This window comes from Sphaeramia orbicularis, chromosome 16, assembly GCF_902148855.1.
Source record: "Sphaeramia orbicularis chromosome 16, fSphaOr1.1, whole genome shotgun sequence".
NCBI classification, from domain to species: domain Eukaryota; kingdom Metazoa; phylum Chordata; class Actinopteri; order Kurtiformes; family Apogonidae; genus Sphaeramia; species Sphaeramia orbicularis.
Genome location: NC_043972.1, coordinates 55887110 through 55902024, shown reverse-complemented (window position 1 = coordinate 55902024; position 14915 = coordinate 55887110). Strand labels below are relative to the sequence as shown.

At 41.0% G+C, this 14915-nt stretch overlaps 3 protein-coding genes and 1 pseudogene across 3 annotated transcripts in view; 3 read left to right on the top strand and 1 right to left on the bottom strand.

The window, feature by feature from the left end:
* The window catches only part of LOC115436275 (zinc finger protein 664-like), a 1196486-nt pseudogene that overhangs the window by 321629 nt on the left and 859942 nt on the right, over nucleotides 1-14915 (top strand).
* The window catches only part of LOC115436332 (zinc finger protein 850-like), a 308536-nt gene that overhangs the window by 123965 nt on the left and 169656 nt on the right, over nucleotides 1-14915 (bottom strand). The window lies entirely within an intron of this gene.
* LOC115436318 (zinc finger protein 239-like) overlaps nucleotides 1-14915 on the top strand; it is a 161233-nt gene that overhangs the window by 60073 nt on the left and 86245 nt on the right. The window lies entirely within an intron of this gene.
* The window catches only part of LOC115435241 (NLR family CARD domain-containing protein 3-like), a 39617-nt gene that overhangs the window by 17560 nt on the left and 7142 nt on the right, over nucleotides 1-14915 (top strand). The window contains exons 3-4 of the mRNA XM_030157521.1: nucleotides 12883-13056; nucleotides 14083-14239. Of these exons, the coding sequence (XP_030013381.1) occupies nucleotides 12883-13056; nucleotides 14083-14239 (331 nt within the window). The remainder of the gene's footprint in view (nucleotides 1-12882; nucleotides 13057-14082; nucleotides 14240-14915) is intronic.

Sequence of the window (14915 nt, the reverse complement as noted above, 5' to 3'; positions counted from 1 at the left end):
ATATATTCAGTTGGTTCAACAACATTAAATTTTGCCTTGTAATATTGCTTACATTGATATGCAGAACTTAAAGGCCCACCCTTCTCTATGGCCTTATTTAGAGGATTTACTGAGCACAGAGAGGAGATTATTTCCTCTATGACAGCTCTGTCAACTTGGAGCTTGTGCTTCTGAAAAATGTCCACTAGAACACCTTCAGCATGAGATTTTGAGAGACAGCCAGTTAAGTGGTGAAGTTCTACCAAAAACTCATTGATTGCTCTGGCTGGTACATTAGAAAAATGTTCTAATTTTAACAAAGCTGCAGCCAAACTTTGCTCAGTTACATCTGGGAGGTCATTTAGAGCATCAGCACTGCTACCTGGCTGAGCATCCTCACTTATGTCATCATCAGAAGTATTGGAAGCAGATTCTGGGGAAGCAAGGGTGGCTGATACTACAATTCCTGGTTTAAAATCTTTTGGTGAATAAGACCTGTGTTTCCTGCTCTTGTGGGATTTAAAGGATCCTAAGATGCTTGTTTCAAATTTGCAATTCAAGAACATACAAGTTACAACCTTATTTTTCTTCAAGTGTGCATTAATGTGAGTCCGGTAATCCCTCTCAGACACAAGATCCTTACAAGGACACAAATGGCAGCTAAATGCACATCTCTCTGACTGATGACGAGTAGTTTTAACAACATGACATCTATTCAAATGAATTAATAGTGCATTCCATGTTCTAAAAGTGCACGGGCAGCTTGCAAACACACGTGGAATACGATTGTTATTCCCATAATGACTATGTCTCACTCGATAATGCTTCAGAATATGGGACCTACTTGGAAAAACTGAAGGGCAGGCCTTGCATTGCCACATTCACTCTGTCACTGGATCACTTCTAGCACCATTCACTGTAAAAGTGGAAACAAAGAAGGATTAATGTTGAGTCAGGACAAAACGGTGTTTGATTCAAAAATGCATTCTTGATAATCAAACACAGAGAACAATAAGGGGAAGGTACACACAACAGTAAGAGGGTGAATCTTTAAGTCTAATGAGGATTCCCTCAACTACTTATGACCAGCAATTCACAATGTGTGACATGGCTAACCAGATGTGGGGCAGGGTTAAACCAATTACTGTATGCACAGGTTTAGATAAATGATAGCTATACTTAGAGTTAATATATTTAATAGTGCTGGAGTGATGGAGTGTACTGTATTGAACATTTTTTCTAATATTTTGTTCTCATACATGACTGGGGCAAAATATCAGAAACACAAAATAGTCCAGTCAAGTACACCACACCAGCTAAACTAATTACATTAATCACCTGTCTGACAATATATACAGGTAAAAGTTGAACCTATGGCATAGTTTAGAGTTTAGATTCCACAGATGTATTAATGAGGTGGCCAGTGTGTGTATGCATGTGCTGAGCGATTCAACACAATCTGTAATGCAGTGTAATTAAGGTAACTTTAAGAGCAAATACAATGTCCTGTTCTCACCACAAAAACTTGAGCCCACGATCCATCAGCTGACTCCAGGTGAAACGCGGACTGGAGTTTGTCTGTCAATCTGCAGCAAAACGGGAAAAAAAAGGTAGCGGGGGAGAGGACAGACAGGGCAGAAGGAGAGGGGGAGGTGAAGAGGGGGCATGTGGTAGCTAACTTAATGCTACCGATGACATTAGCAGAGGCTATTCATGGCTAAATCTCACTAACGCTACGGTGCAGTTAACACACAATGTAACCGAACAGTTAGTTGGCAAACCAATTCAAACAGTGGACCAAAGTATGCTAGGAGCGCCACAGAGTTAAATGTGACATTAACGGCTACTGCTCAAAAAAATAAATTCAAATGAAGTATGGCGATAAAACAGCGCGAGCAAATACGCTCACGGTACTTGTTTAACGTTAACATTACATGGTGACTCTCAAGACATTAAACTACATTTGGCAGAGATTTTGACAATATTCAATAAATAAATAGAAAATCAAGACTTACCGCCCAAAATAGCTAGGTACCATACTGAGAGCCGTTGGATTTGAATGAGAATGATTGCGTCCCTCTACCAACAATGCATAGCGTGCAAGACGAAATCGCGTGCTGTATCACGATAATTAACATTGCTACATTACTGACTCGCGTCAGTCCGACATAACCTGAACAAATTCATGTACCTTCTCTGCATATCATGTAGGTTTTACACTATACAGTTACACTTAACTGTAGAACATGAGGCAATTGTGTTAAATGCACCCAAGATGCTTACATAAATCCAAGAGATGACCAGTCCCCCTTTTTTCAGTGCAGGCCTACACCCATTTATCAGAAAAATTTGAAATTTGGCGCTATAGCACCCCCCACAACTTTACCTTTATGATAATTGCTTCAGTTTGGACATACGAAGACCAAATTGGCTCAAATTTGAATCAGCTGTCCATCTCCCAGGCCTACACCCATTTATCAAAAGAAAATGCCATTTCACTCAATAGTGCCTCCTACAAATTTACCTTCACGAAAATTGCATCATTTCAGGCATATGAACACCGATTTGGCTCAAATTTGAGTCAACTGTCAATCTCCCAGGCCTACACCCATTCATCAGAAGACATAAAATTTGGTGCTAGAGTGCAACCTGCTGAACGATGGACATACTTGTACTAGACGTGCCATGGCAAGGGCCTTTCAATGCCTATTGCGGCTTTAATTAGGCCCGAGCCGAGTAAAGCCGGCGCAGGGCCTATTGAGTCTGCAGTGGGCGCATGGGGACGAAATCGCCAGTGACGCGGTCGCCTTTCGCCACTGTCGCCACTCTCACACATATTCACATTCACGGCACTGAGACCTTTCCGATGATGTATATGACATGTGCACAAATCGCATATTTACACCTGCTCAGAATGAATGGGAGTCAATGGGACACGCCCACTCGCGATCAGTCACGTGTGTGTAAGTGCACGACACGTGACATCTGACCCCACAGACATGTGGGGGACCTCGAGAGCTTTGACATAAGGCCAAATACGTGGTTGCCATAGAAACGGCTATATTGTTCTTGCTCAGATTCTTATTAGGCCCGAGCCGAGTAAAGCCGGCGCAGGGCCTATTGAGTCTGCAGTGGGCGCATGGGGACGAAATCGCCAGTGACGCGGTCGCCTTTCGCCACTGTCGCCACTCTCACACATATTCACATTCACGGCACTGAGACCTTTCCGACGATGTACATGACATGTGCACAAATCGCATATTTACACCTGCTCAGAATGAATGGGAGTCAATGGGACACGTCCACTCGGGGTCAGTCATGTGGGTGTAAGTGCACGACACGTGGTTGCCATAGAAACGGCTATATTGTTCTTGCTCAGATTCTTATTATTTTTCTTTATTTATTATTTTTTTTAAATTTATTTTTCTTCTCCTGCTCTTTGAGCTCAATTTTGACCCCCTGAACATTTATGAAAACTCACCAAATTTTGCCGAAAATTCAGGAGTGCGAGAAATTGAATTTACATATAGGTTTCGTAGATGTCGGTAAAGAAATGTTGCTGCAGCGCCCCCTTGAAAAGTGAAAATGCATTGCGCCAATGGGAGCACGTCCAACATAAAGTTTGTCATAGAGCCACGAAAATCGGTACACAGATTCATCATGAGGAGACAAACAAAAAATATTATTATGGCCACGCCCCTAAACCCACCCTTAGTCGGCCATATTGGATTGAAATTTCCAAAATGCTGAGTCAGCGTTTTCGCTGACGTTGTATTTTAACTATCTCCTACTAAGCCGTTTGGCCGAATGAGCTCAAAATCGGTGTACAGTATCTAGAGAAGTGGGGCATCAAAAGTTAGCCGAATTTTTTGAATCGGCATCACCGTTTTTGTGTGACAAGGTTGCAAACTTTGCGAAGTTTTTTCGAAAATTTACCATCATAAAAATTGCTTCAGCTCAGACATACGAACACCGATTTGGCTGAAATTTGACTCAGACGTCCATCTCCCAGGCCTACACCCATTTATTAAAAGAAATTGAAATTTCGCACTATAGCGCCCCCTACAAATGTACATTTACAAAAATGACATCAGTTCGGACATACGAACACCGATTTGGCTCAAATTTGACTCAGACATCTGTCTCAAAGGCCTACACCTATTTATCAAAAGAAACTGAAATTTTGCACTACAGCGCCCCCTACAAAAATTTTAAATATTTTTTATTAAAATTGCTTCAGTTCGAACATACGAACACCAATTTGGCTCAAATTTGACTCAGACGTCTATATCCCAGGCCTACACCCATTTATCAGAAAAAATTTAAATTCGGCGCCATAGCGCCCCCTACAATGTTACCTTTACGAAAATTACTTCACGTTAGACATGCGAACACCAATTTGGCTCAAATTTGAATCAGTTGTCAATCTCCCAGGCCTACACCCATTTATCAAAAGAAATTGCCACTTCGCTCAGTAGCGCCCCCTACAAATTTACCTTCACGAAAATTGCATCAGTTCAGACATACGAACACCGATTTGGCTCAAATTTGACTCAGTGGTACATCTCACAGGCCTACACCCATTCAATGGAACAAATTGAATTTTGGCTCATAGCGCCCCCTACAGATTTATTTATACAAAATTTTGTTCAGTTCGGACATACGAACACTGATTTGTCTCAAATCAATTGTCAATGTCCCAGGCCTAAACCCATTCATTAGAAGACACAAAATTTGGGGCTACAGCGCCACCTGCTGAACGATGAGCATACTTCCACTGGACGTGCCCTTGGCGAGGGCCTTTAGATGCCGCTTGCGGCTTTAATTATTTTTCTTTCTTTCTTTTTTTTTTTTTTATTTATTTTTCTTCTCCTGCTCTTTGAGCTCAATTTTGACCCCCTGAACATTTATGAAAACTCACCAAATTTTGCCGAAAATTCAGGAGTGCGAGAAATTGAATTTACATATAGGTTTCGTAGATCTCGGTAAAGAAATGTTGCTGCAGCGCCCCCTTGAAAAGTGAAAATGCATTGCGCCAATGGGAGCACGTCCAACATAAAGTTTGTCATAGAGCCACGAAAATCGGTACACAGATTCATCATGAGGAGACAAACAAAAAATATTATTATGGCCACGCCCCTAAACCCACCCTTAGTCGGCCATATTGGATTGAAATTTCCAAAATGCTGAGTCAGCGTTTTCGCTGACATTGTATTTTAACTATCTCCTACTAAGCTGTTTGGCCGAATGAGCTCAAAATCGGTGTACAGTATCTAGAGAAGTGGGGCATCAAAAGTTAGCCGAATTTTTTGAATCGGCATCACCGTTTTTGTGTGACAAGGTTGCAAACTTTGCGAAGTTTTTTCGAAAATTTACCATCATAAAAATTGCTTCAGCTCAGACATACGAACACCGATTTGGCTGAAATTTGACTCAGACGTCCATCTCCCAGGCCTACACCCATTTATTAAAAGAAATTGAAATTTCGCACTATAGCGCCCCCTACAAATGTACATTTACAAAAATGACATCAGTTCGGACATACGAACACCGATTTGGCTCAAATTTGACTCAGACATCTGTCTCAAAGGCCTACACCTATTTATCAAAAGAAACTGAAATTTTGCACTACAGCGCCCCCTACAAAAATTTTAAATATTTTTTATTAAAATTGCTTCAGTTCGGACATACGAACACCAATTTGGCTCAAATTTGACTCAGACGTCTATATCCCAGGCCTACACCCATTTATCAGAAAAAATTTAAATTCGGCACCATAGCGCCCCCTACAATGTTACCTTTACGAAAATTACTTCACGTTAGACATGCGAACACCAATTTGGCTCAAATTTGAATCAGTTGTCAATCTCCCAGGCCTACACCCATTTATCAAAAGAAATTGCCACTTCGCTCAGTAGCGCCCCCTACAAATTTACCTTCACGAAAATTGCATCAGTTCAGACATACGAACACCGATTTGGCTCAAATTTGACTCAGTGGTACATCTCACAGGCCTACACCCATTCAATGGAACAAATTGAATTTTGGCTCATAGCGCCCCCTACAGATTTATTTATACAAAATTTTGTTCAGTTCGGACATACGAACACTGATTTGTCTCAAATCAATTGTCAATGTCCCAGGCCTAAACCCATTCATTAGAAGACACAAAATTTGGGGCTACAGCGCCACCTGCTGAACGATGAGCATACTTCCACTGGACGTGCCCTTGGCGAGGGCCTTTAGATGCCACTTGCGGTTTTAATTATTATTATTTTTTTTTTTATTATTTTTCTTTCTCCTGCGCTTTGAGCTCAATTTTGACACCCTGAACATTTACGAAAACTCACCAAATTTTGCCCAAAATTCAGAAATGTGCAAAATTTAATTTACATATAGGTTTCGTAGATGTCGGTAAAGAAATGTTGTGGCAGCGCCCCCTTGAAAAGTGGAAATGCATTGCGCCAATGGGAGCACGTCCAACATAAAGTTTGTCGTAGAGCCACGAAAATCACTACACAGATTCATCATGAGGAGACAAACAAAAAATATTATTATGGCCACGCCCCAAAACCAACCCTTAGTCGGCCATATTGGATTGAAATTTCCAAAATGCTGAGTCAGCGTTTTCGCTGACGTCGTATTTTAACTATCTTCTCGTTGGCCGTTTGGCCAAATGAGCTGAAAATCAGTGTACAGTATCTAGAGAAGTGGGGCATCAAAAGTTAGCCGAATTTTTTGGATTGGTGTCACCGTTTTTTTGTGACGACGTCGCAAACTTTGCAAAGTTTCTTCGTGAATTTCCCATTACAAACATTGCTTCAGCTCAGACATACGAACACCGATTTGGCTCAAATTTGACTCAGACGTCCATCTCCCAGGCCTACACCTATTTATTAAAAGAAATTGAAATTTTTGCACTATAGCGCCCCCTACAAATGTACATTTACAAAAATAACATCAGTTCGGACATACGAACACCGATTTGGCTGAAATTTGACTCAGACATCTGTCTCCCAGGCCTACACCTATTTGTCAAAAGAAACTGAAATTTTGCACGACAGCGCCCCCTACAAGTTTTTTTAAAAAAATTTTTATTAAAATTTCTTCAGTTCGGACATACGAACACCGGTTTGGCTTAAATTTGACTCAGATATCTGTCTCCCAGGCCTACACCTATTTGTCAAAAGAAACTGAAATTTTGCACTACAGCGCCCCCTACAAGTTTTTAAAAAAATTTTTTTATTAAAATTGCTTCAGTTCGGACATACGAACACCGATTTGGCTCAAATTTGACTCAGACGTCTATCTCTCAGGTCTACACCAATTTATCAGAAAAATTTGAAATTTGGAGCTATAGCGCCCCCTACAATTTTACCTTTACGAAATTTACTTCACTTCAGACATACAAACACCAATCTGGCTCAAATTTGAATCAATTTTCAATTTCCCAGGCCTACACCCATTTATCAAAAGAAATTGCCGTTTCGCAGGATAGCGCCCTCTACAAATTTACCGTCACTAAAATTGCATTAATTTGGACATACGAAAACCGATTTGGCTCAAATTTGACTCAGTGGTACATTTTACAGGCCTACACCCATTCAATGGAAGGAATTTAATTTTAGCTGCATAGCTTATACAGATTTACTCCTACAAAAATTTCTTTAGTGTGGACCTACAACAAAGATCTGCCTCAAATTTGAATCAGTTGTCGATCTCCCAGGCCTACACCCACTCATCAGAAGTTATTGAAATTTGGTGCTAAAGCGCCACCTGCTGAACGATGGTAATACTTCTACTGGACGTGCCCGTGGTGAGGGCCTTTAGATGCCGCTTGCGGCTTTAATTTTTCTTTTTTTTTTTTTTTTTAATTTATTTTTCTTCTCCTGCTCTTTGAGCTCAAATTTGACCCCCTGAACATTTACGAAAACTCACCAAATTTTGCCCAAAATTCAGAAGTGTGAGAAATTGAATTTACATATAGGTTTCGTAGATGTCGGTAAAGAAATGTTGCGGCAGCGCCCCCTTGAAAAGTGGAAATGCATTGCACCAATGGGAGCGCGTCCAACATAAAGTTCGTCATAGAGCCACGAAAATCGGTACACAGATTCATCATGAGGAGACAAACAAAAAATATTATTATGGCCACGCCCCTAAACCAACCCTTTGTCGGCCATATTGGATTGAAATTTCAAAAATGCTGAGTCAGCGTTTTCGCTGACGTCGTATTTTAACTATCTCCTACTAAGCCGTTTGGCCAAATGAGCTCAAAATCGGTGTACAGTATCTAGAGAAGTGGGACATCAAAAGTTAGCCGAATTTTTGGAATCGGTGTCACCGTTTTTGTGCGACGACGTTGCAAACTTTGCGAAGTTTTTTCGAAAATTTGCCATCACAAAAATTGCTTCAGCTCAGACACACAAACACCGATTTGGCTAAAATTTGACTCAGACGTCCATCTCCCAGGCCTACACCCATTTATTAAAAGAAATTGAAATTTTGCACTATAGCGCCCCCTGCAAATGTACATTTACAAAAATGACATCAGTTCGGACATACGAACACCGATTTGGCTTAAATTTGACTCAGACATCTGTCTCCCAGGCCTACACCTATTTTTCAAAAGAAACTGAAATTTTGCACTACAGCGCCCCCTACAAAAATTTTTAATATTTTTTATTAAAATTGTTTCAGTTCGGACATACGAACACCGATTTGGCTCAAATTTGACTCAGACATCTGTCTCCCAGGCCTACACCTATTTTTCAAAAGAAACTGAAATTTTGCACTACAGTGCCCCCTACAAAAATTTGTAATATTTTTTATTAAAATTGTTTCAATTCGGACATACGAACACCGATTTGGCTCAAATTTGACTCGGACGTCTATCTCCCAGGCCTACACCCATTTATCAGAAAAATTTGAAATTCGGTGCCATAGCGCCCCCTACAATTTTACCTTTACGAAAATTACTTCACGTTAGACATACAAACACCAATTTGGCTCAAATTTGAAACAGTTGTCAATCTCCCAGGCCTACACCCATTTATCAAAAGCAAATGACATTTCGCTCAATAGCGCCCCCTACAAATTTACCTTCACGAAAATTTCATTAATTCAGACATACGAACACCGATTTGGCTCAAATTTGACTCAGTGGTACATCTTGCAGGCCTACACCCATTCAATGGAAGAAATTTTTTTTTAACTGCATAGCGCCCCCTACAGATTTACTTATACAAAAATTTCTTTCGTTTGGACATACGAACAAAGATCTTCCTCAAATTTGAATCAGTTGTCAATCTCCCAGGTCTACACCCATTCATTAGAAGACATTGAAATTTGGTTCTAGAGCGCCACCTGCTGAACGATGGACATACTTCCACTGGACGTGCCCTTGGCGAGGGCCTTTAGATGCCGCTTGCGGCTTTAATTTTTCTTTCTCCTGCACTTTGAGCTCAGATTTGACCCCCTGAACATTTATGAAAACTCACCAAAGTTTCCCCAAAATTCAGAAATGTGCAAAATTGAATTTACAGGTTTCAGAGATGTCGGTAAAGAAATGTCACGAAAGCGCCCCCTTGAAAAGTGGAAATACATTACGCCAATGGGATCACGTCCAACGTAAAGTTTGTCATACAGCCACGAAAATCGGTACACAGATTCATCATCAGCAAACAAACAAAAATTATTATGGCCACGCCCCTAAACCAACTGGAAGTTAGCCATATTGGATTGAAATTTCCAAAATGCTGAGGCAGCGTTTTCTCTGAAATCATATTTTAACTATCTCCTCCTTCGGCACTTGACCGAATGAGCTCAAAATCGGTGTACAGTATCTAGAGGAGTGGGGCATTTAAAGTTAGCCAAATTTTTGGGATTGGTGTCACCATTTTTGTGTGATGACATCGCAAACTTTGCAAAGTTTCTTCGAAAATTTACCATTACAAAAATTGCTTTAGTTCAGACATACAAACACCGATTTGCCTCAAATTTGAATCAGTTGTCAATCTCCCAGGCCTACACCCAATCATCGAAGACCTAAAATTTGGTGCTAGAGCGCCACCTGCTGAATGATGGACATACTTGTACTGGACGTGCCTGTGGCAAGGTCCTTTCAATGCCACTTGCGGCTTTAATTGTATCTGTTACCGTTGCTTGTCTGGGGCCGGGGCTAGAACCAACCCTGACACCCCTGGCCGCACATTCAAATTATGTTTGCCTTACGGTCTATGAAAAAGAACCGCTATGTCATGCGCTGTCATCTGTGTCTGCCCAAACAAGTCGACATTTCAGCCTATAAGAACTCAACTTTGAATTGGAGAAACTATGTTATGTTAAGTTGTAATAAGCTCAGTTTTGGCTGTGGACAGCCTACCGCTGTTTGTAATACAGTTTGTTTAATTAGAGTTAAAGATATTCGACAGAAAGGGAAGATATATTCAAAGACATCTAGGCTAACTCATAAAAGTAAATAGAAAACCATGCACAGTATCTCCCTCCATAAGAACAGACTATTAATGTGACTTAACCAACAATTATTATTATGAGGTATATTTGTAAGTAGCTGTAATGTTCCCATATATATTTTATTTTTACATTTCATTTATTGATTGTTGAATTTAAAAGAACAACTAGAAAAGCGCAGACCTCCACCAAGACAGATCATTCCCCACCTCACCTCCCCATTACCACCAAAATGTAGTCATTTGTTCCTTGTGCCAGTATCAACATTTCCTGAAAATTTCATCCAAATCTGTCCATAACTTTTCGAGTTATCTTGCTAACAGACAGATGAACAAACAACTCCCTCCCCAAATCATTACAAAAATTTTATCATTTGTTCCTTGTGTCAGTATCAACATTTTCTGAAAATTTCATGAAAATCCATTCATAACTTTTTGAGTTATCTTGCTGACAGACAGGCAGACAGACCCTGGTGAAAACGTAACCTCTGCTGTTTCACTTGGTGGAGGTAATAAATATGATGTTACTTAGGAAGTACTCAGTACTGACGGCCGTAACCACGGCGACATAACAGAAAGAAACGTTAATGGGAAACTTCACTGCTGACTCTGTCTCTCTTTTACTGTTTGCATCTCTCACACACACCAACTCACTGACTCCGCCCCCATATGCTGCCTCATTGGCTCCGCCCTCAGACCTTTCTCATCCACTCACCTGTCCATCATAGTCCCGTACACACTCAGTTCTCTACAGACCGTCAGTAACAGCTGAACTTTCCAACAGTAACATTAACAGAACAGTTACTGCAGGGTCGATCCAATACATTTCATGTTTCATGTTTAGAATTGACTCGGTCAGAGCAGTAGCGTGTTGAGGAGTACACATCTGCTTTTTCTGCATAAAGTCATCCATGGCTCCCATACTCGTCTTAACGCTGCATAAAATATATGATGAAATTCTCAGACAAAATGACAACATTCCTCTTTAAACTGTCATGATCCTTCACACACACACACACACACACATACAGTACCAGACTCACTACTAGCATGGGAGCTAACTATCTCCGAGGTTGGTCTAAATCGTGTTTCCTCTGTAAATGTTCATTCATAGTTGAAGTGGTCCCGTGGTCCACCAGGCTCAGATACAGATCTGACATGTGACAGTTTTCTTGGTTGTGTCACATATGAAATGTTCCCAAACTCTGGACCGTTTGTTTGTCGTAGCCTGGCTTCAGTGGGCGTCTACCGCTGCTCCTTCTGTTCCAGATCATTAGTGTGCATGTGCTGTCAGTGCATCAAAGATCTGGGAAAAGGCAGATGTCTCACTCTGAGCTACTTCAACTGGCTACGGTCAAACATGATTTATCCTGGGATTGGATACACACGATGACATCACTAACGACCCATCAACTACTAAATTAGTCATCAACTGATTTTGCCGTCGACTATTAGTTGACTAGTCGTTGCAGCTCTACCAGACATACGATGAGATGAACAAAGAGTAGACAAATAATCAAATATAGAGGCTAGTAGTGGAACCCAACCAACCACTCCTACTCTCAGCAGCATTGTGTTCCTCCCTGAGCTGAGATCTATGTGGACTGTGATGGTCCTTCAGTCCAGACCTGACCTGATCGTATCATCATCTGTGTCCTCCAGGTTGAGTATCTGTAACCTGTCAGAGAGAAGCTGTGAAGGTCTGTCCTCAGTTCTCAGATCCCAGTCCTGTAGTCTGACACATCTGGAGCTCAACAACATGGACCTGAAGGATTCAGGACAGAAGATCCTGTCAGATGGACTAAGGAGTCCAGACTGTAAACTGGAGACTCTCAGGTCAGATAAAGTTAGAATCTGAATTCAGTTATTTCTGATCTTTTGGTCCTGACTGAGTTTTATTAAATCATGTTGTACTTGTTTAAATGCAGGTGTATTAGATCTAGAGCTGCACAATCAAGTCAATCACAAGTGTAATCACTAAATCAACCTGTGTAATTATAAAATGGAAAAAGATGATAATTTAAAGGTCAGGATTTATGGTGATCCAAATGGAAAATTAGGGAATAGGAGTTCAACCCCACCTCTGTTCTACAGTGATGATTTGGATTTAGTGACACTGAGCAGATGGAGATACTGTGGAAAACAGGAAAAAATGAAAATAACAACATTAAAGTGTTTCTACTTTTAAGTTTTGGTATTTGTACTCTAGTTCCAGTTTTATGTTTGATTTGACATTGTTAAATGATTCATCTGTTCATTTGATTTGATAAACAAGCAAACAGACTCATATTAAAATTAAAAAATGTTTTTCTCTAAATTGTGCAGCTTTATTTGGATCTGAGCTGTAGAACAAACTGAGATCTATGTGGACTGTGATGGTCCTTCAGTCCAGACCTGACCTGATTGTAATCCAAATATCATCTGTGTCCTCCAGGTTGAGTATCTGTAACCTGTCAGAGAGAAGCTGTGAAGGTCTGTCCTCAGTTCTCAGATCCCAGTACTCTAGTCTGACACATCTGGACCTCAGTAACAACGACCTGAAGGATTCAGGACTGAAGATCCTGTCAGATGGACTAAGGAGTCCAGACTGTAAACTGGAGACTCTCAGGTTTGGATTGTTCAACCAGTGTGAACGATGATGATTAAAACCATGATGTACATGTAGTGGATCAGTCTGACCTGGTTTTCAGACCAGCTGTTCAGTGTCTGATGTGAAACACATGCATGTTCCTTTATTTCTATGAAACAAACACAGGAACTAAACTGTATGAAGATGTATTTGAACCAAATGAGTCTAAATCTACAGATATTATCCAAAGGACAGTAAAGTGTCTACAGTCTGAGGGTTGGACTGGAGTGGAACTGGTTTGTCTGTTCAAACACTGGAACCCATGAACCATTGAACCTTTGATTTGGAGGTGGTGAAGGATGTTCATTTATGCACTTGATGTTTTTGGACCAATATCTGTACATTTGTGTCTTTATTTGGTCAAAGTCAATCTTCATCCAGTTAAATTTATCTGAGTAACAATAAAAGATCAGGTCTTTCCAGACTATGGACAGGGACTGGACTAATCTTAGTCTGTGTTCAGATCTTGTCCTGAACCGAGTCAGTCAAATAGAAACTGGCTCCAGTGAAATCTGTAATAGCACTCTGAGACAAAGAAAAACACCACACTGATTTGAGGGATCACAAAAATACTTTGTTATTCTTGCAAGAATCAAAGTGAGACAATTACAAGCACTCAGAGCAACCTTGTGAATCGTCTAAACTGGGCTGGCTGAAGTCCAGGTTATATACATTCTACAAAGGTTACATCTTACATGACGGTAGTAAATCTAGTTTGATCTTTGCAATGAGCATGGACAGATGCATTCTACAGCATTCTTTTTCAGTCTTCAGCAGTACAGTGATTGACAGCAAGAAGCTGTATATTTAAAAATGATAACTCCATCACCAAAACAACGCCAGAGTGGCGTCTACCTTTTGAGTAACAGCACACATGTTTGCTAGTGAACTGATTTTCCTTCACAAATCCCATTTGGAATGAATTCCATCCTCAGAATAACTGTGTCCAACAGCTGACGCTGCTTCTTTCCCTCCTCAGATGATGTGTGATGTTTTGTGTTGCAGACTGTCAGGATGTCTGATCACAGAGGAAGGATGTTCTTCTCTGGTCTCAGCCCTAAAGTCCAATCCGTCCCATCTCAGACTGCTAGACCTGAGCTACAACCATCCAGGAGCCTCAGGACAGGAGCTGTCTGCTCTAGTGGAGGATCCACACTGGACACTGGACACTGTCAGGTATGGACTGAGCTGATGCACACACAGATAATGTGTGATAGAACAGGTGGAGCTGACAGGAACACTCTGTCACAGCTGATTCCACATCCTTTACTGAAGTTCCAGACCACGGTCACAGATACAGACGTTCAATAAGGGACTGACAGGAACCATTGACTGGATGTGAACAGAAAAGCTGGAGTGGATCAGAGTGATGGAATGTCCATGTTTAATGCTGATCTGACCCCCCCCCTCCTCCTTTCAGGTTGGAGCCCAGTGGAGTCCGATGGTTGAGACCAGGTCTGAGGAAGTGTAAGTGGATTTCCATTGGATTACAGTTGAAACCCAACCTGAACGTACAGTGAGAGCTGGTACCACATTAGAAAACACATCAACTGTCAGTGAAGACAGTGGGTGAGCTGACAGCTGATTGGTCAGGTCACGGATCACATGACACAAATACCCTGAGGGACGAGTCCTCAGAACCTCAGACCACTGGCCAATCACACCTCCTCTGTCTTTATGGATCATTCTAGTGTCGTTCTTGTGCCGCTGTCTGATAAAAGTGGAAGACGAACAAACAATAAAGTCAAAAACACAGCTGAGTCGATCAGGAGGAAAGTTTGTCACAGTAACAAGTTCAACTAAAACATCAAATCACTCCCATAAATATTTATTATCCA